At 50.2% G+C, this 21,940-nt stretch overlaps 1 protein-coding gene across 2 annotated transcripts in view; it reads left to right on the top strand.

Annotated features, from left to right (window-relative positions):
• The window catches only part of LOC120828414 (protein kinase C beta type-like), a 54,349-nt gene that overhangs the window by 19,601 nt on the left and 12,808 nt on the right, over positions 1–21,940 (top strand). For both annotated transcript variants that reach the window (XM_040191968.2, XM_078084100.1), the window contains exons 4-16: positions 2,683–2,794; positions 2,919–3,047; positions 7,224–7,380; positions 7,803–7,937; positions 8,995–9,091; positions 11,682–11,825; positions 15,779–15,952; positions 16,729–16,820; positions 17,157–17,219; positions 17,500–17,638; positions 17,772–17,852; positions 18,446–18,553; positions 21,342–21,482. In XM_040191968.2, coding sequence (XP_040047902.2) covers positions 2,683–2,794; positions 2,919–3,047; positions 7,224–7,380; positions 7,803–7,937; positions 8,995–9,091; positions 11,682–11,825; positions 15,779–15,952; positions 16,729–16,820; positions 17,157–17,219; positions 17,500–17,638; positions 17,772–17,852; positions 18,446–18,553; positions 21,342–21,482 — 1,572 coding nt within the window. The remainder of the gene's footprint in view (positions 1–2,682; positions 2,795–2,918; positions 3,048–7,223; positions 7,381–7,802; positions 7,938–8,994; positions 9,092–11,681; positions 11,826–15,778; positions 15,953–16,728; positions 16,821–17,156; positions 17,220–17,499; positions 17,639–17,771; positions 17,853–18,445; positions 18,554–21,341; positions 21,483–21,940) is intronic.

Genomic DNA, 21,940 nt, shown 5'->3' with positions numbered 1-21,940 from the left:
GCGAATGAATCGAGCGCTGCTCCGTGACATTTCAGAAAACACACGAGGAAGAATCTTTCCACATAATAACACGTAGGCGCATTCGCGGGCGCCGACTTAGCGCGCGGATTGTCTGAGGTTTGGACACAAACCACATCCCTGTGTGCGAGTTACCTGCGCGGCCTGTGGGAGGAAACAGTCACGTCTCCGGATCGAAACCACAGGAAGAGGACGGGCGACGCGGCGCTTCAGGCCTTCTTCGCTTTTGGGGAACATTGTGAAGGATCCCACTTCACCTTTTTTGTCACAGGGATCACTGGGAGAGTAGAGCAGTTAACAGTGGTTCGCTTCTAGTTTCTATGGTTTTTAAGAAATCAGGTTTTTCTGTGGTTCTTTGTGAATCTGTGTGTGTGTGTGTGGGTGTGTGTGTGTGTGAGTTTTTAATGTGTCACTCAGCAGCTGTTTATAACACACGCAGTGTTTAAAAGAAACTTTGTCAACTATTGTGAATTATTTAGGTGTTTTTTCACATGAAGCTTCAGGAAATCGAGCTTTTACTGCAGAGACCTCTGTGTGATGTACTGTATGTACTGATGCCTGTTCAGGCCTCATAGGCATTAGTACATACAGTACATATAGATATTCTATAGATAGATATTCGGCTAAGATCACGGCGGTTCAACATTTATCTCTAGATTGCTCAGTTTCTTCTCTTGGACATCCGATCTACCTGGATGGTATCTTTCTTTTTTCACTTGCGTATTCAGATATAATGAAAACAGCCTGTGTGACCAGATGGTTAAAAACCGCGAGGTAACGTCGGAGGGAAGAGGAGGGTTAACAAGGCGATGAGGAGATCGTAATTATCAGCATAAGGAGGAAAAAGGAAAGGAATTCTATTCAGGGTGTGAAGAGGAAACCAGCACCCTCAGCCCTCTCCTTGCCTCCTTGCCTCCTTACCTCCTTGCTCCCTGTGGGTGCTTTTTTCTTTTTTTAATCATTCATTCTTCACCGCTCTTCTTCGTGATGCAATCAGGCCTTTTTCCCAAAACGCTTTACATGTCTGACTCAAGTCAACAAGGTCCGTCACACAGACACACTTACGCATTCCCAGAGGACGAGCGCTGGATTCCTTTCATTGATCCCAACCGCAAATGTCTTCGCGTGTTCCGTCACCTCGGTGTGGGACGAACGGCTCTAAGATGCCGTTTTAAAACCGCAGCCTCACCTCCAAACTCTGATCGCACGCGGGCGGCGAAAAAAGCATCACAGCCACTTCCGTCAAGCGAGAACCTCGACTCCGCGCCGAACGAATACGACGGCGAATCTGATTGTTCGTCAGGCTGCATACGAGATCATCTTCTAGTCCCTCGTGTGTGTGTGTGTGTGTGTGTGTGTGTGTGTGTGTGTGTGTGTGTGGGGCCGGCCTGGCACCATGCAAACCATCTGCCGCCAATTAGCCGGGTCTCAGGAAGTGCAACCGCGGGACACAAACGGGAGGCGGAGACTGAGCTGGACGTTGAAGTTGTGCGACGCGCAGGCAGGAGCGAGACAAAGTGCACACACACACACACACACACACACACACACACACAGCACGTGTGAATTAGTCTGTTGGAGCGGCATCTCTCAGAGGTCACATGGGTTCGGAAGGATTCTGCTCGGCTGCTCCGTCTCAGCGGCAGACTTTTCCCAAAGTGTCTGATGACACTTTGGGAAATGGCTATAATTCGTAGAGAGCCTAAGACACACCGAGGGCTCAGAGTCGATCCCAGGACGGCTCCGGCGGGAAGCACGTGTGTGTATTCGGCGTCTTTAAGGCCCCTCGGCGTCATTTGGAAAAGTCCTGTTAAATAACTCAAGCTGTTTGGCAAATGTGATGGATCCCCTTGGCAGAAACACGCAAACTCCTCCGTTAAAGAATCCACGGGACGCTGATCCATCCCACATACCATGTCGTCACGGTCCCCGGGTCCAGGCTGCTGTGTGTGTGTGTCTGTGTGTGTGTGTGTGTTTGTGTTCCATCCACTGGAACGGCCCAATGAGCCATGGTTGCAGGTGTCTCTCTCTCTCTCACACACACACACACAGAAATAACCCTTGATTCTACCTTACTTTAAATGTTGAATCGCTACCCGACGCATAATCATCATCCACCAAATGTTCAGAATACTTTCTCTCATCTGTCAGTAAAATGTTGTCGAGGAATGTGTGAAGCAATCAGAATCAGGCTTGAACTCCCGCGTGTCTACAGCACACACGCCCACGCGCGCACATGCGTGTGGCTCTGCAGTCTAATGTGGGGAAACCGATTGAGCTGTAACACGTAGCTGCTCGGGCACCAGTTGAGGTTCTGAAGTGTAGATGCTTCCTGATACAGAATCTGCACTGAAGTGGAACGTGGTGAAATAAAAAAAGAAGTGTGTTTGTGTTAAAGGGTTCGTGTGAGCGATGGCGCTGCGGCAGGTTTGATATTTCCTGAAATATTAAATGGATTTTATTAATTCTCAGATGGCAAATAGACAACACGTGTTTTCAGCGTGTCAGCAAATAAAAAACGCTCACCGAGTCCGTCCTCGATGGCGCTTTCTTCCGCCTGGTGCACCGAGGGTTTCGCGCGCAGGAAATATAAGTCGCATGATCGATACGACGATCCCTCACTTTCTTTCTTGCCGACCTTTTGACTTAATGTCTTCGTTTCAGGACCCGAGGGCAAAGCACAAGTTCAAGATCCACACCTACTCCAGCCCGACCTTCTGCGACCACTGTGGCTCTCTGCTGTACGGCCTCTTGCACCAGGGCATGAGATGTGACCGTACGTGTCCACCACCAAACTATCATTTATACAATATGCAAAAAGTAAATAAGCACTCCACGTTCAGGGAATACACACTTAAATACCATTAAAGAACATGCGTGTGTGTGTGTGTGACTTTCAGACTGTATGATGAACATCCACAAGCGCTGCGTGGCCAACGTGCCCAGCCTGTGCGGGACGGACCACACCGAGAGGAGAGGTCGCCTCCAGATCACCGCCGAGGTCAAGACTAATGTCCTCACTGTTACCAGTAAGTGCATCTGAGTGACACACAGTGCGCGCACACAGTACGCGCACACAGTACGCCAGCTACGGAGACGCTCAGAGGAAGCAGCTGAGATCGCCGTCTTCTTTCTCCCTCTACTGGTGGAGCTGCAGAGGTGGAGGAAACAGCAGTTTTCTCCATTTAGGGGCTGCAGTGCCTCTTCTGCCCACTAGGTGGCTGTAATGAAAAATTCTGTGTTCATCAATGTAATTTTTAATTAATTTGGAAAGAAATATGTCATCTAGGGGTAATAACAATAAAATAACATATTTTATTATTATTATTTGAGCAACCATGATCCTAGATTTTAATGCATTTTTATTTTGCATTTGTATTTATTTCAGGCTGCAAGATATCAGTGTGACATGTGATGTTAATCTAGCTTCAACCACAACCTAAGAAAGGCCCCTGAAGTACTGCTAAGCTGCTACTGGCCCTTCCTGTTTGTTATTCTACATCAGTTTGCACACATGTTGAATATACTTTGCTGTAAATGGTTGTCGTTGCCATGGTTACTCAACGTAGAAGCGAGTTGACCGTCTGCATCGAGGTTCACGGTACTCACAGCAAAATGCGGCATAAAGTCTTGGTCTCAGTTGGATAACTTGCTGGGCGCTTTTTAACCCGACTGCCTTCTTCTATTTAAATATTGTTGATTAAAACGAATGAATATTTATGGTGGTAGAGAACAGAGACACCTCTTCTTTGAAGTGTACTTGTAGTACTTTGTCTTCCCTGCAGATGTCAGCAGAGGTTCACATGAACAATACTCTGCACCCGCCGATTTAACAGCACAACGAAGTACTGGTTGCAGATATTCCCTCCGTATCACACATCACGTTGGAGCTAAATGACTTAAATTCCCGGAAATAATAAAGTGTGTCACACGTATCAAACGTACATTGGCTGTTAGATCAGCGAATGTCCATAATCGGATAAACTCTGTGATCCTCAGCTGCTCAGATGAATAGACGGATAGAATTGTGTTGATTTATTTTGTCCATGTTACTTAAACCCTGAAAAGTAATTACTAACTTAATGTAACGATGTAGCGATTCCAAGATTTCGGAAACATTTTCTCGCTGTAAAAAGAAGACATAAACGATGTTCATATGTCTGCATATGGATCGTATCACATGCCGTGTAAGTCTCCACTAGCTACCACATGAAAAAGAACAGAGACACATAAAGCTCATTTCTGGATGTAAAAGCATGTTTCCCGTCACCCCCCATACTCCCCTCTGCTCCCTGGTTCCCACGCTCGTAGACTCATCATTAGCTGGGATCCACTGTGGGAAATGAGATAAGAGAGCAGTAAAGGCCAAACCTCACGAGTTCTACGATCAGACGAAATAGAGCTGAATGGTTGAAATGGACGAGTAAGACGACGGCTAAAGCTCATATTTTACGTAGTTTATGTCAGTCCCACAGGCCATTCGCGTCATTGTGCAGCCAGCAGGGAACGTGCTTCCTACACTTGCACGTTCACATTTGTACGTTAGTCTTTGTGCAGAAAAACGTTGTTTGACATGCTGATTCCGCTGTGATGAACCCTCGTTACTTCATTACCATCGTGATAATAGTTTAAGCGGAATAGATAAAGTGGCACTGAGGTGTGCAGTGCTCACTTCTGCCCGCAGGGGGCAGTGTGGAACCAGCGGAAACTCACTGCCTCATTGCAGTGAGGTGGAGAAAAGCAAAAAAAAAAAAAGGCTGCCACAGAGAATTAATTGTGGCACCACTAGGAAATATTCTACGGCTTAACGGAGCCGCGAGCCGGTGAAGATGGCGGCCACGCGACCGGCTGTGGGTTTAATCCAGCAAAGGGACACTTTACCGACCGCCGAGCTCCGGGTCGGACGCAGAACGGTTCCCCCCGTGCAGATGGAGGATCTCTCCAGCAGGCGGAATGCAGTGGGAAGTGTGTTGGGGGGCCTTGAAATGGGGCCCCTTCCCCGTTGGGCGGTGCACATTCCGCCTCAAGGCTGCTCCGGAAGGACCTGCTGAATCCATTTAACGCACATGAGTGTCCATAAGTGGACCGTCGGGGACACCTCTGGGTTTGAGCTCCACCGACAGACACCGGTGTTCTATCCTCAGCTCTGTTTTTGTCTGAAGGTCACACCACAGCTCGGCTAGGGGCCTTTTCTTTAAAGTGAACGAGGAGTATTAGATCAGTGGAGGTTTAATGTCAGGCTCAGAGATGTGTGCTTTACCAATTAGTCATGATTAAGCTTTTCATCCCGCCGGGCTTTCTAGGTTTTTGACTTTTCATCGCTCAAATTGAATGATTCAATAATTCAATATCAGCTAGTAGCCCTTAACTTTACCGTCACACAGCGTGGCAGCAGCCAGGATTTCGTTGTAGTTTAATCAATTTAAGCCGAACAAATGTTTAAAACTTCTCCTGCGACCTGCAGAGACAGATATCCATGAAGTAGAATTACTTCAGACTGATGGTTCATGCTGTGGAAATGCAGACGTGTGCCGCCGGTCATCTGTCTGTGACTCCAAAAATATTAGGTCAACATAATTTTTTTTTAAATAGTGACAATATGTTAGATGGAAAAATGTAATGTGGAAATATGGCACAAAAATATGAGCCTGAGAAATGTAAAAAAATGTAAAAAAAAATTGAACAATATCTTAGATCAAAAAATGTCATGGATGCATACATGGTTTTATTCTTTTCTCTTGTTTTATTTCCTCAGTAAGCATTGTAAACATTATGGTCTCTAAATGTAGTTTAAATTCAGAGTCAAATAGACCAAAAAGCAGAGAATGCTTTAGGGCGGGGCTACTTATGATTGACATGCCGCGTGTAGGCGTTATCCCCCGACCAATGAGCAGCGGCCCGGTGACTTAAGTCCTCTTCTTGTAGATACAGACGTTGATCTCACGCGGGGAGATCGGAACATTTTGGCCTCAAGCGGTCCAGACGGAACACATACATGTGCTTGGCATGTGCTGCTTCCCCCCGTCCCTGAGCCGCCGCACATTAGAAAGAAACACAAGTATCCCACTAAGACTCTGACGAGGCCGTTTCACTTGGGAAAAGGTGCACCTGTAAGTGTCCTATGACGCGGTTTGGCGCGCTAACCTCTTCGGAGCCTTCTGATTGGACGGGACTCAAAATGGTGTCAGACCCAAACAGAGGTCGGCTCAGGTATCAGGCCCATGGAAGCACAGGTGATCCCAGACGTAGAAGAAGGAGAAGAATTCAAAATGCCCCCCCCAAAGGGCTTTTTTTTAGGGAACGTGAATGAGGAACGCGCCGACTCAATGTGGTGGAACTGACTCGGTAAATCGAGACGCCGGGAGGTTTTTGAAGGTCGTCAATGAGTAACGTCTCCTCTGAGCTGCTGTGGGAAGTTGAGGCTCCCCGGCTAGAAGCAGCGGGTCGGTCTCCTCGTCTGTCCTCGTGCGTCCAGGTCCCGTCCAGTCGGGGGGAACTAAAATGTTTCACAATCTGTTTTACGCGACCCACACGAGCCTCACGACCCGTCTCGCAACAGGCCTCATCTTTGAATCCTAACTGGAGCAAATTTGTGCGTCATGAATGTGGCTGAGCGTCATTTCCACGCTTTATCTTTAACTCAAGGTACACCAGCCATTTAGAAGAGATCTCGCTTTCTAGTGTAATTCCCATCGTTGAAGCAGACTTAATAGGTCTGAATTAACATCACGCCTAGATGTGACCTCACAACTCGACCAGCAACAATGTTTGCACACACACACACACACACACACACACAGCTCCCAATCGCAGGGGATGATACGCCACCGGAATACAATCACAGCCACGTAACAGAAGGCCACAAAAGAAGGATTTAGTGTTGGAACTGGCAACCTTCATCTGTCTGCACGGCCGTCACAGGCCGATCTGGCGACCTCGAGGCTTTAACCCCCAATGCGACTCTGGGGGGGGGGGGGGGGGGGCGGGGGGGGTGGGGTCTGGTGTGTTTTTCAGTTGGCGTCCCTAATTTAATTAGTTGCCTTAGACAGGAGGCGCTCACACACACACACACACACACACACACAGCTTGAAACGAAGCCCTGCCAACCTGCTAAATGCGCCGAGTTACCAGCAGGTTCGTGATCAATTTTAAAGTCTTGTTATTTTTGCTTTGTTTCCCCTCTCACCCCCCCCCATATCTCCAGTCAAAGAGGGCAGGAATCTGGTTCCCATGGACCCCAACGGTCTGTCGGACCCCTACGTGAAGCTGAAGCTGATCCCGGATCCCCGCAGCGAGAGCAAACAGAAGACCAAGACCATAAAGGCCTGCCTCAACCCCACCTGGAACGAGACCTTTAAATTGTACGTCTTCCTCCCGGCGTGTTGGCGGATCCTTGTTGTGTTCGTGTATTCATCTCGTCGTTGGTCCTTTCCTCCGTTCTTTCATTATCTCCGTCTCACATCTTCACATCGCCCTCGCTCGCTGCTTTAAGAGCAGCGCGTTATGCTCGTCTTTCCGCGCCTGTGCAGCCGCTGGCGCTCAGATTAGAACATCTGGCTCCTTGGATTCATAAAAAACCTCGCTTCTGGGCTCGTTTCACGCGATTGCATTTTTAATCAGCTTCATGGCAGTTTGCATCGCGAGCGGAGACACAGATTTGCATTTTTCACGCATCCGAGATGATGCAAAAAAGGCTGGGTTCGAATTTGTGTTTGAAACGTTTGAAAAAGCAAAGCGTCCAGGTGTCATCCAACTGTTGCCGGTCCTTTGTTTGTTCTCTCAGCCACCTGAAGGAGCACGACAAGGACCGCCGCCTGTCGGTGGAGGTGTGGGACTGGGACCTGACCAGCCGCAACGACTTCATGGGGTCGCTGTCCTTCGGCATCTCGGAGCTCCACAAGCTAGGAGTGGACGGATGGTGAGACGAGCGGGAGGGGAGGGGAGGAGGCGTGAGGCGGAGAAACAACACAGGTGGAGGAGGAGGAGGAGGAGGAGGAGGAGGAGGAGAGCGAAGGTGACCTTGTTCATTACTGCACCGCTGGAGAAATACTTTAGTTGGAGCTCCTCTTTCTCATTCTGGTGATACTCTGTGCCAAAGCATCTCTCTCCCCGTCTCTTTATCTCCGCTTCTCCATCTTCCCCGGCCCCCTCCCTCAGTCTATATCTCCCTACCCCCACCCTCCCTCCCCCCCTTCCTGTCTTTTCGCTGACGCTGCCCCGTCAGGGTTTTTAATGAGATGCCGGCGTTTGAGGTGGAACGGCGGAGGTGCAGGGACGCCATTAAAAAAAAAGCCCACATTTAGAGCAAAGACAACCGGTGTGAGTTTCCACACCTCCATCTGTGTGAAGCTCTGAAGGCGGGAGTGGGGGGGGGCACACTGAACTTCTCCATGTTAGATCAGAAGACTCAAGCTTATGACATAACTGAACTTCTGACGATCACAATGCGACCAGATGCTTCTCTCCTTTGGTCACGTTTTTCATACTTAAAACGCTTAAAAGAGACAACATGTCGAACTAACCCAGAAAAAAAAAACTATCAAACCATTTCAGACTGCAGATAAAAATGTTCCACATTGTCTGCGAAGACGGGACCCGCAGGAATACGGCCGGTGTGTTTCACCGACGCATCGGTTACTATGAGAACCGTTATGACGCCGCCGGTTGCTAATGAGGCAAACGGGAAAAATGATACGGTATTGATTTTGTTAAACGATGAACCTCTGCGCGGCGTTTGGGGCCCATCTCTCTCTGTCAGGCTTTTGCCGGATCCCCGTGAAGTCGAGTGAATTACTGAATCATCAGCTGATTATTCTTTAGGACTTTAAATCAGTGCGCTAACAGTAAGCCGCCGCAGCTAATGGAAGCAGTTAAACGCTTAAATTGTATAAACTAATTGGGAATTGATTTGCCTGGAAATATTCCCTCCCTCCCTCTCTCCCTCCCTCCCTCTCTCTCCCTCCCTCTCTCTCCAGGTTCAAGCTGCTCTCCCAGGAAGAAGGCGAGTACTTCAACGTGCCCGTCGCTCCGGAGGGGGAGGAGGGCAACGAGGAGCTCCGGGAGAAATTTGAGGTGTGCGCGTCATGATTGCACATTTATTCCCTCTTTCGTGTTTCCACGTGGAAGCATTTCGCGGATGTGAGCCGTCGTGCGCCTCAATGGGCCGTTGTGTTACTTGTGAATGTGTGTGTGTGTGTGTGTGTGTCGGAGTGAGTGAGAGCCTCTCAGGGAGAGCTGTTAGCAGTTGGCAGGCACACTCGTGGTACCATCCGGTCTGGCACACTGCAGGTGTGTGTGTGTGTGTGTGTGCGTGTGTGTGTGTGTGTGTGTGGCTGACCAGTACTCCCACTCATTAACACATTTGGCAGTGGAGAGGAGAACCCCGCTCTGCGTGTCTCCTCCTCATCTTTCTCTCTCTTCTCCTGCTGAAATGTGTTCATCACGTTGAGTCCAGCGGAGTTGTTTGGGGACAATTGTGCTTTTGTCTTTGTCCCACACGTCTCCCCCCCCCCTCCGCTTTAGCCCCGGTTAGCTTAGCATAGAGGCCGTGTCCCTGGCTCCTTTCACTGGACACATCACCCCTCCTCCCCGTCCGACGGGCACGTTGTGCGTCGTCCCGGAGATGTCTGCTGGGGGACAAACCTCGTTGCTCGCGTTGGTTGATCCTCAGGATTCATCCGGTGGTTTTTGTCTTCAGTAGTTTAGTTTTCACTTCCACTGAATTGTTGGTGTCTGGAGTCTAGAGGTTGACTTTTGGGGGATGTATCGTAGACGTCCGTCTTTCCTGTCTCCCCCCCGCCCCCGTTCATGTTTTGTCTCCTGTCACCTTCAGTGCCCCCCTGTGTGTTCCTCTCCCTTTATCTGTTTCTCTCTCCCTCCATCTCCTCAAGGTCGTGATCCTCAGACGTTTACTGAGACACATTCCCAAAGGGGCCGGCTATCTCTCTCACACGCACACACACAGACACACACAGACACACACACACACAGACAGACACACACGAGCGTGCAGGCAAACCTCCAGGGTGAAGCTGTCGGGGGGAGACGGCTGAGAGAGAGATTTCACTTTGGTAACGTGACCCGCGTGCCTCCATTCGGAATCGCACAAAAACACACACGAGACCGCCACGGCAATATTAATGCATGTGGTGCGTGCGTGCGCACACACACACACACACACAGTGTTCAAAGCAGAGAGCTAAATGCATGATGAGGTGATCCTCATTTCAGGCTGAGACGCATTACTCTTTTTCTCAATTCATTTCATTTTAATGAAGCTCAAAAGACATTTTTCTATCTGCTTTTAACCCTCATCGCCCCCCCCCCCCTACACCCACCCCCCTTGAGTTCCTCTGTTTCTCCTTCCCTCACACAGACAGCTCAATCAAAGGGGAGTGGACGGGTTAAATGGGGTCAGCGTGATGGGGGCTGGTGGTCTCCAGAGGGCCGGAGAGAAGCACCCAGGTGGAGATTTATCCGCATCAAGAAAGAAAACGACGTGTTGCCAACGTTTGATATCTGAAAAATACAACCAGTGTATGAATCTGTGGTTTAGAATGAGAATGAAACTACCATCATGGAGGATAGTGGGGATGCACTGATTAAACGATGACGATTCAGTTTAAATGTAAAAGCAACAAAAAAACTGAACTAAAAACCCAAACGTCTTTTCTGCTTTTTAGCATTTAGAACAGAGGTCTTCAACAGGGGGACCGTGGAGGTACTGCAGGGGGGGGTCGCGAAATTTTTCGTTGATAAGACAATTTTTTTTTCCACATATTTAAATGTCTTCAGAATCAGAATTGTATTTATTGTCTTCTTTATTGTTACACATCAACATAAATCCAACATATTGTAGCGAACGGATAAATTAAATAAAAGATGGCGGACGAAACTCTGTAGAATAGGGGGGTCCCTGCTCCATCTCGCCATCAGTTTGGGGGTCCTGGGCCTGAAAAACGTTGAAGACCTCAACATGATTTCGAACATGCAGAAACCGCGAGACAAAGAGACAAAGAGAAATGGTACTAAAACTTTGTGAGTGGCCGCGAGACGGAGACACGATTGAGGCCCCAGAGAGACGCCGTGTTTATTATGAAAAGTGCGTGAAGGGCCCGAACGAACGAACGGACCCCGAAAGGCCAAAGACTCTCCCCAGTGTAACATATTCATCACTTCCACTCCAACAAAAACTTGTCCTGCCTGAAGTTTGAATGCATTTTCAAAGTTGAAGAGGGTCGCTGGCTGTGACTTTGTCTCTTCCTGTCCTCCTCTGTTCATAACTTTGTAAAATGCATGTTTCTGCCTCTCATCTCTTTTGTATTGGGAAGCGTCGCCAGTGTTCTTGGACGACCTTGTTCCACCGGGAGAACTCCTCCTCCTCCTCCTCCTCCTCCGACATATTAAATGTGGCATTTTTCAGGCGGCCGTCTCCTTTGATGCGATTGGCATATTTGACGTCGTCGACCACAAGCCGTCAGTCTTGATCCCACAGTATTATTCAAATAATGACAACGTGTCACATAAGTGTTAATAATTATCAAAAATGTTACTCTCTGCCCCCCCGAATGCTTGGCACGCTAAAGAAATGAATATTTAATGGCTGTTTTTCTTCGAGGCCTGTGTTCCTTCTGATGCCTTGTTCCCTCTTTCCCTCCCCCAGAGAGCCAAGATCGGACCGGGCAAGAACACGGAGGGCAAGTCGGCCAACGCCGCGTCCAGGTTCGACTCCGACGGCAACCAAGACCGCATGAAGCTGGCCGACTTCAACTTCCTGATGGTGCTGGGGAAAGGCAGCTTCGGCAAGGTGAGGCTCCACCGCCGACGTCCACGTGGAGGAAGGGCAAAACCCTCGGAGATCTCTCAGAGCCGAGAGTAGAGGAGAGGAAGATGGGGAGGGAAAGGGTGAGGCGGGAGACAGAAGAGGGATGGAGGGGAAGAGACAAAGAGGGTGACGTGACATGTGGAGGGGGGGAGATGAAGGGAGAGAGAGACGGAGACGTGAGAGCACGGCGGCAAGGTTGACATGAATGAATGGAGAGAGAGGTAGAAACGTCAGCCTGAATGAAAAGAGGTACAGGGGAGAGGGGGGGGGGGGGGACGTGAATGAATGAAAATAAAGGCGAGGAAGGAAAGATGTGGCGAGAGAAAATTGGGTAAACAACGGGTGGAGCAGCGAGGGTGGAGAGAGACAGACAGACAGAGAGAGAGAGAGAGAGAGACCATTGTCTGTGTACCAGACCTGTGTGCCGGCTGCTTGTTTCCATGGTAACAGGCGTTAAAAGCAACAGCGATGCAGTGGAGTGGATGTCAGTGTGCAGAGACGGCCGTTACTGGAATACCCGACACACACACACACACACACACACACACACACACACACACACACACACACACACACACGCACTCAGATTCCTGACGCGCACGCATTCACACATGCGTGTGCGTCGCAGCGTCGGAGCATGCCCGCTTGCACACACACACACAGACACACACTCATGTAGAACGCACTCCCGTCTGTGAACGCACGCACCAGCGGAGTGGATCGTGCGGGAGGCGGCTCGCTCTTGTCTCGCCGTGTGAGGACCATCTGCATCACGGAACCGCTGCAAACATTGCTCTGTGGCAACGCTGGCAGTGTGGTAGTTACACACACACACACACACACACACGCACACATACTGGGGACACATGGGCATCACTGTAATGTCCCGCGTCATCACACACACACATTTGATATTATTGTGCAACTAGTATCACATGACCTCGGCCAGGCGATCCAATTAATGCTGATTGATTTTGGATTATATAGTTAAGCACTACGAATATCAAGCCCTAAGTGTGACATGGGATGAACATTTTATTTTACTTATTTATTTTATTCACTCTTGAGGCGTCTCAGTGGTCCTGCGGGACCGGATCTCACTGCACGTCGTTATGAACGTCCGATGAAACCGGAAAGCAGTGACCGGACTAACCAATGTCCGGAACACGGCGGCGTCTGACAGTTGATGACTGCTCTTCTGTCAAATGACCCTGAACGACTTTTCACCGGGGATAAAAGCAAAAACGAGGGACCAATCTGACCTCGAGGAAGACGCTGAACCTCGATGACGCCACGACCTCGGGAAACCGGCGAAAAAAGGAGGTCTAAGCGGCGGAACGTGAAAGAACGCCTACTTGTCGGCTCCTGCTGTTGCTCGGCGTCCCGACTTTTGATGAAACCCCCGTGGTTTTATGTTCTGTGTCCTCCTCGCGCGTCGTCCTCCTCGTCCTTGTGGTTGTGTTAAATGAGCTCTGGGCCAGATGGTGTCCTTCCTCTTTGTTTTCAACTTTATACAGTTTGTATTTACATAGAGTCGCACTGCCGCCATATGGGAGTCCACACACACACACACACACACACACACACACACACACTCCTTTTGTAACGGTGTCCTGTCCTGGACAGCGAAAGCTTGTATTGCCCTGACCTGGACACGCGCAATTTGATGCTGTTTCCTGTATATTTTTCTTGGCCGATCGCCGTGAAAACAATGTTAGTTCAAATCTCATGAATAAATATGAACATTGACATGTCTACTTACTGCAGGAAAGTTACTGATGAGAGAAAGTAATAAGAACACTTACGGTGGAGCGATGACGAAAGAACTTTTATTAGGTGTTGAAGCGGGATGTTTTATTTTGAAAGGTCAGAATTGGGTTGCCGGATATGTTGACAGCATTGATGGTGATTTTGGCGACTCTTTAACCAATATTTAAGGACATTGGACGTCTGTCCAGCGCGCGGCTAATTCACCGTAGCTTCCATTTACCGACTCTGGTTAAGAACATTTTAACTTCTAAAGATAAAACAGCATTCGGCTACTTTATCACCGTTAAATCACCTGAAGACGTTACACGATCGTTTTTATCAGAGGTTTGACGTTGCCCTCTATGCAAACACACATTTAATCCCACACACACACACACACACCTGCGTGTCCATCAGTGTGCGCTCCCTGTAGCACCCCAAACCCAGTAACCCCTCTGCATTATCATACTTGAATATTTATGTGGCGTAAAGCTGCAAAGTTTCAGATCTCAAAGGGAAAAAATGATGAGGTGGAGACAAAGGTCACGTCTCGTTGCTCCGCGCTCGCGGGTTTCTGGGCGGAATAACGAGTGCGATATGTTTGCCGTTTACGCCGTTAAGCTGGCGTTCGGGAGGGCGGTGGAGCGGCCTCCGGCAGCGCACGCGCGTGCAGACGCCCGGAGCGCGTCGGCTCGAGGGCCGACGCCGCGTGGCTTCCCTGTTTACGTGGCTCGCTGTCACCTTAAAGATGCATCTGATGTTCACATGCGATTGTTTCATTTGCTCATACGTACCAAATGTATTCTAAAGACAGAAGGCTCTTTATTTATTTTCATATGTCCACTCAACACGATCAGCTGGTTATTTAAAGTTAGCAAAAAGACATAACAAGCATCTCTAAAATGAACTATTTAGCACATGATGTCTTTGTTTAATAAATCTTTATGCCAAGCGAAGATAAACACGTCCCTGTTGTAGCAGTCTGGTGTCTAATTTCTCATTTAACTCCTTCTGAATAAATATATTTCAAGATCTTAAAGTTTGCCACACACACACACACACACACACACACACCTTTGATAGTTCCACTTGCTAATATAATTCCAATGCACAGACTTCCATCCCGAGAGTTTGACTTTCATTACCCGGTCACAAGCCTGCTTCAACTTTTATGAGCTGACCTGCGAGCCGAGACGTGACCCACATCTGCAGCAGCTCTGCGGGACAGAATGTGTGAGGACGGGTGAGGGAAAAAAGGGAGGGCAAAGTTAGGAAGACATCGAGGAACACGAGGGAGGAAGCGGCGAGGGAAGGGGACGAGGTGATGAACAAGGGACCTGAGGCAGAAACGTCTATGTCTCTGTTTGAGAGACTGTAGGCAGCAGAGATAATGTACGGAACCCCGACTTCGCTCAACTCCTGTCGATCTTGCTCCTTCACTCTCTTCCTCCTCCCCCCCCCCCCACCCTCCCGTGTGTCTTCTCTGCTTTCTCTCCTCCCCGATGTCCTTGAAGGACACAGAGAAGCCTCAAATAATCTGCACTCCACGTTAAAAAGCAACCGAAGGTTTCACTCCCTCCAGAGTCGATGATGTCATCGTTCTCCGTGCACTCGATGGCGGCGGGGGAGGGGGGGGGGCACCGCTGACCCAAAGCTCAACCGACCTGTCACACAAATGCAAAGCTGTGATTGGACGCTGGTTGTTGGGTTGTTGCAGTTATTATTTACTCCTAACGGCGATGCTTTGTTTCCTCGGTGCAACGATCGTCCAGATATTTCCTCCACAATTTGACAGCTTTTATTAGAGCTTAGAACGGTCACGCTATTCTAAAGCCTTTTATCGACCCCCCCCCTTGTATTTTTTCCCTACTCAGGTGACATCTCGAAAGATGATGAATCAGTTTTCTCTGTCCGCACTCTTTTTATTTCAACTTTGACTCCCAAAACACTTTCCTTTATCCGTCCGCTCCTTTGTCCCTGCCCTTTACAGCACCTCCTCTGTGTCCCCCCCACCTCCCCGCCTCCCCCCCGCCTTCCTTTCCCCTCTTTCTTCCCTGCGATATAAAGGCCTGACGGGAGCTCTGCGCCCTGAGGATTTTGAATATTGATGACTTTACGTTTTCTATCCTCTCCCTCCTCTCCTCTCCCCTCCTCCCTCCTCCTCTCCTCCCTCCTCCTCTCCCCAGGTGATGCTGGCAGAGCGCAAAGCGACCGAGGAGCTGTACGCCATAAAGATCCTGAAGAAGGACGTCGTGATCCAGGACGACGACGTGGAGTGCACCATGGTGGAGAAGAGGGTGCTGGCGTTGGCCGGAAAGCCGCCGTTCTTGACACAGCTGCACTCCACTTTCCAGAGCATGGTAGGGCGCGAGCGGGACGCTCCCTGTCAACCTCCCCACAGCTTCGCATGGCACCGCGTCTGAAGGCGTCCTGCTGGAGGGCACCGTCACCGGGCTCACCGCCGGGACACGCAGGCCCCCGACTCCTGTTCCTCCCGTGACGTTTAATCCATATCACACTAAAGATGAGTCAACAGAGGAGTAAATATAGCTCGCTGGTCACGTAACACAGGGAGCGAGTCATTTGTCTGCAACATGCTACGCAAACATACTGGTGCGTGTGCGTGTATTGATTATGAATCTGAGGTTGTGGTTAAACGTTGTACCTGCACACACACACACACACACACACACATGCAGCAGAAGTGTGTGTTAATCCTCCTAAGCCCTAATTCTCTGACCAGAGGAGGCTTTTGATGTATGGGATTTAGCAGGAAGTGCTAACACACATGCACACCGACGACGGCAATCACAACATGCCTGCCCACGCACACGCACACACACACACACACACACTGCACATGCTGTGTCCCGTGCAAACCCACCAATACATCCGAATCGCTCATAAACTGTTCAGGCAAGAACACACACATGGCCACAAACACACAAATCCCTCACATATTGTTCCCGATTGGCAATTTCTGCAGATAATTAGCTCTTAAATTGATGTTGCTGTGCTCCCTCAGCTCACCGTTCCCCTTCTCTCCGTCTCTCGCGCCTCTTATTTCCTCAGCCGAGATCATTTGTTTTCAAATCTCACTTTTGACCTCTGGTGTCTCTCCCTCGTGTCTCCGCAGGACCGCTTGTATTTCGTCATGGAGTACATCAACGGAGGAGATCTCATGTATCAGATCCAGCAGGTCGGCAAGTTCAAGGAGCCGCACGCCGTGTGAGTACGGGCGGACGCACACCCGCACGTTGGTGCTTAGAATCACGCGAAACGTGTCGCTCGCCCCCGAGGCTTTAGCCTCTAAAGTGGCGTTGGCGGGGGGGGCCCCCACCCGCTCGCCATGCTCGTCACGGACGAAACGTCCGACGGGCTCCAAGCGCGGGGCGCCTCGTACGCAGCTTCCGCGTGTCCAGGCTCCTCCCGTTTGATCTTATCAGCTGCTCTCTGGCCTTGAAGAGACAGCGGCGACCTTTTGGGCGCGCACGCCATTCATCCGCCTGTTTTCCCCGCTGTCCTTTCCCTCGGACTCTGTCTAATTGCTGTTTGTGTGTGTAGGTTCTATTCAGCGGAGATCGCCATCGGTCTGTTCTTCCTGCATCTAAAGGGCATCATCTACAGGTAACACGCCGGGAAGGGGGGGGGGGAACCGCCGAGCTTTCTGTCCCCGAACACCTCGACAACGAACGCGCGGGGCACAAACGGCGGAGCGGGGTCGTCACTCCTCGACTCGGCGAAGTGTCACTCGCTGCAGCCGAGGCCTCAGACCGACCAACGCCGCTCGCGTTGACAACTTCGATGGGCTGCTTTTGCGTCGTTGCATATTGTCACGACAACCCGGAGCGTTCAGATCCGATCCTCGGCGGTTCCGCGGCGCTAACGTCGACTCTCCCTCCTGCAGAGACCTGAAGCTGGACAACGTGATGCTGGACTGCGAGGGCCACATCAAGATCGCGGACTTTGGCATGTGTAAAGAGAACATGAGCGACGGGGTCACTACCAAGACCTTCTGTGGGACCCCGGACTACATCGCTCCTGAGGTAGAGTGTGTGTGTGTGTGTGTGTGTGCGTGCGTGCATACGCAGACACTGAAGTATTAGTCGGGTGTTGCTCGTACTCGCCGCCCTTCCTGACCTCTGAGATTTAGGTGAATGGAGGTGTCTCGTGTTTCAGATCATCGCCTACCAGCCTTATGGGAAATCTGTGGACTGGTGGGCCTTCGGAGTGCTGCTCTATGAGATGCTGGCTGGACAGGTCAGTCTGTGTGTGTGTGTGTCTGTGTGTGTAATACACTTTAAGTGGATAAAACTCATCAGGCTCCGTTAATCAGCAGCGTTGTGTATTCATGGCTGCACGTGACACAAAATAAACACGCGAGATCGTGGCCTTTAGAATGCGACATGTCGTAATGAAAGGTGAGCTGTTGAATCATACCCCTTGATGAGTTTTCCTCTCGTGGCGTTAATAATTGTTAGAGTAGATGTGACATTTTAAAATGCTGCGTATCTCGTTTGGAGTGCGTATTGTGTTAAAGGCCCGCGGCGTTTAGATTATGACGAAGTGGCACAAAAAAAGCTCTTAATGATTCAATTTAAATGTCCTTTATTGTCCTGCCCTCCTCTCAACCGTCTCCTCTCCTCCCTCCTCAATTATCCTCTCCTCCCCTCTCGACCCCTTTCTTCTCCTTCTCCATCCACCACCGTCCTCCTCCCACGTGTCCTCTCCTCTCCTGCCTCCTTCACTCCTCCTCCTCACCTCATTCACCTCGTTCTTCCTCCGCGCTCCTCTCCTCTCTTGTCCCCTCCCGTCCCGTCCTCACTTGTCCTGTCCTCACTTGTCCTCTCCAGCCTCCATTTGACGGTGAAGATGAGGATGAGTTATTTCAGTCCATTATGGAGCATCACGTCTCCTATCCCAAGTCTATGTCCAAGGAGGCGGTAGCGATCTGTAAAGGGGTGAGTGCGCACACACACAGACGCACACACTCCACACAACCTTGGTCCCTCCTCACAAAATGTTTCTTTCGCTCTTCCCTACACTCTGTCTGTAAGGGTCTGACATTGGCTCTAGGAAAGGGAGGAGGGAGGAGGGAGGGAGGAGGGAGGAGGGAGGGAAGGAGACATCACAATTATCCGCATAATTAAAAGCACCGTGAGGAAGTTATTCGCCGTGAAACAACATCGTCCCGTCTCTGTCCCCGTGTCCTTACGCTGTAGTCTCCTGTCCTTCTCTCCCTCCAGAGTTCATTGTACATCCTTTCTCTCACACACACAGACACACACACACACACACACACACACACACATTGTTTCGCTCAGTTCGGGCTGTGTGCTCAGTTGACTGGAAACTCGTCCTCAGAAAAGGCCGTCCGGTACCAAATGATGCCCCGTCACCTCCCAGCTGTGTGTGTGTCTGTGTGTGTGTGTGTGTGTGTGTGTGTCTGTGTGTGTGTATTCGTCCTCTCTATTGAACCACCAGCTGGTATAGACTTATATTTTTTATTTTTAGGAGGAGGAGAGAAAGAGAAACTTCTCCTCCTAATTGTTTGCAAAGCTCCTTATAATAAAACCGAAGCACGCACACACACACAACCTCACACACACACAACGTCACACACATTACCATCAACGCGCTGCAGAGGCTCCGGTTCGGACGCACACGTCTGCGTCGGCATGGGAGCGCAGAAGGCAAATTGACGACAAATATGTTCACTGAGAAACACACACACACACACACACACACACACACACAGTCAGTGTAATGTATTAGTGATGATTACTGGCTTGTAGAGCTACAACAGTGGATCATCAGTGGAGCGTGAAAGCTCGCCCACGTGCACCCTCACAGCGGCCTGCCAGTACCGCCTGTGTGTGTGTGTGTGTGTGTGTGTGTGTGTGTGTGTGTGTGTGTGTGTGACGACCTCATGAAGCTTTTATTTTAAAATGCTACAAGATATTTCCATTTGTAAAAACAACCAGGTGAAGTCCCTTTGTGAGTCCTCTGCATGCCGACAGCCGCCGTTCGTTCATCTGTTTCATTTCAGCGCACGTGGCTGTTTTTTCAAATACCAAAGTCTGAGACACCCCGGGGGGGTGAGACTTCCACACATCTAACATGTTTGTGTTAGCGGTTCAGGTACAACGTGGGAGCCAACGCACAAGGCGCGTGTTTCCTTCTGCACGGAGCGTGCGCGCTGAGCGCGGGAGGCTCGTGGTTTGCGTGTGTGTCAGTGTTTGTGGAAAGGGAATAATCATCACAGACATTTCCACTCGCGTGCTTCCGCCTGACCAGCATCCATATTTCATAGCCAGCAATGGGCCACACACACACACACACACACACTAAGCTGCTACCGCAGTATATTCTGTAGTGTTGGCCACTTGTCTTCAAGCACATGATTCTACAGCAAGAGCAATTGTGCATGGATGTCCTTGCACACACACACACACACACACACACACACACACACACACACACACACACACAGATGCAGCCAGGGGAAAGGATGCGAGTAAAAGGTCTCGCCGCCTTGGATCAGGCGGCTCAGCTGACCTCCTCCTCCCTGAGAAAGGAGGAGGCACCCAGATGAAACGGTGTCATTATGAATTATAAAGGTTTTGTGCGATTTTAATGGCAAAAATATGAATCCGATCTGCATCAACACAAATTCTTTTGATGCCAAAATAGCCGTGTGACTGAGGTGCTCTAAGAGGAACTAGGCCCCACCAGATGGTGAGTTATATTGAGTGACCAGGCTCGTTTTCACATATGCCATTAATTCCTGCAGTCGGTGACCCGGTTCGTTCCGGCTGCTCTTTGAGTCTCGCTCGATGCGCACGGAGCCCCGGCGCTCTGATCAGAGGACAGAAGCCGCCGTTTACTGTGACGTCTGCTTTCTCTCCCTCGTGCACCTGTGGAAGCACAGGTGTGTCTTTCAGTTCGCTTTGCCGCTGCCCGCGCTTCAACCGCGCGCGTTAGACAGCCGGGTCGGGAATATTGATTATAGGCCCGCGAGAGTTACATCAATTACATTTATTCCACACAAAATACTCTTTCCTCAACTGTTGACTTTCTGCTCATCTATGCATGTGTTTGTGTGTGTGAGTAAGCACACGTGTGTGTGTGTGTGTGTGTGTGTGTGTTGACTGACCCGTGGAAAATGTTATTTTGGTTCTAATATAATGAGTTATGACTGCTTCTCCTGAGGGGGACACACCCCACCTACACACACACACACACACACACACACACACACTGACGTCTGTAGCCTGGACTCTTTTCTTAAGGTTTTCTGTGATTTAAACGGTTCGTATCTGATTCTCACACCTGTGAGGTGATAGATGGGGGGAATCACAGGACGTTTAAAGATATCACACTTTACTGAAATGCAATGAATAAAGTCATTTAGCCTGCTTGCTGGTAGCTAACCATTTTTATTCTATAACGCTCACACAAACTAATAAATCTCATTTAGTGTTAGAATGTGTGGGTGGGGTTGGTATCCGGGCCGCCTGCAGGATAGACAGGTGGCTGAATATTAAAACAGGAAACAGTGAAGGGGGAGGCAGCGAAAGAAAGGTGGTGATGGAATGTGGATGGAACTTGTCGAATATTAAACGCACGCAGGGTTAAAACAGGCCGAGCGCGCGCACCCGGCACAAGGAGCGCTTAGGTGCAGGGGAGGAAAAGGAAGCGGGGCCATTCCTAATTTGCCATTCTTCCTCCTCCTCCTCTCCCGTCCAGCTGATGACGAAGCATCCAGCCAAGCGGCTCGGCTGCGCCCCGGAGGGCGAGCGGGACATCAGGGAGCACAGCTTCTTCCGCTACATGGACTGGGAGAAGCTGGAGAACAAGGAAGTGCAGCCGCCGTTCAAACCCAAAGCTGTAAGTGTGAACCCGGCTCGACCCCCTCCCTCCTCTCTCCCCCCTCCTCCCCCTGAGTGCGGGAACCCCGTCCCCTCCAGTGGCGGCGCTAATGAGTCCGGGAGTCTCATTCCTGCCGGCGGTTAAGTTCCTGGTGGTGGAGAAGTATCTCTCCTCCTCCGTCCTGTTGCCTCACTCGTCTCCTCGCTTCCCATGTGGTTGTTCCTGCCTCCTCCCCCGTCCTCTGCACGGGACAGAGCACCCGGGTAAGTCCGGGGAGGAGGAAGATCACACCGCGGGTGTCGATAACCGTGAAGACGACGAGGAGGAGGAGGAGGAGGAGAGAGTGTGAGCTGCAGTGATGTGGGTGTGGCTGGGATGAGGAAGAGGAGTTAGAATGCGTCTGGTCGATGGATGCAGCGCGTGTGTTGTGTCGAGTCTCCCGCATCCGCTGCGCGCGCGAGTTCCTCCGTCCTCCT

The sequence above is a fragment of the Gasterosteus aculeatus genome, chromosome 11 (assembly GCF_964276395.1).
Source record: "Gasterosteus aculeatus chromosome 11, fGasAcu3.hap1.1, whole genome shotgun sequence".
Classification (NCBI taxonomy): Eukaryota; Metazoa; Chordata; class Actinopteri; order Perciformes; family Gasterosteidae; genus Gasterosteus; species Gasterosteus aculeatus.
The sequence above is the reverse complement of the archived record's forward strand: the minus strand, read 5'-3'. Positions and strand labels throughout refer to the sequence as shown.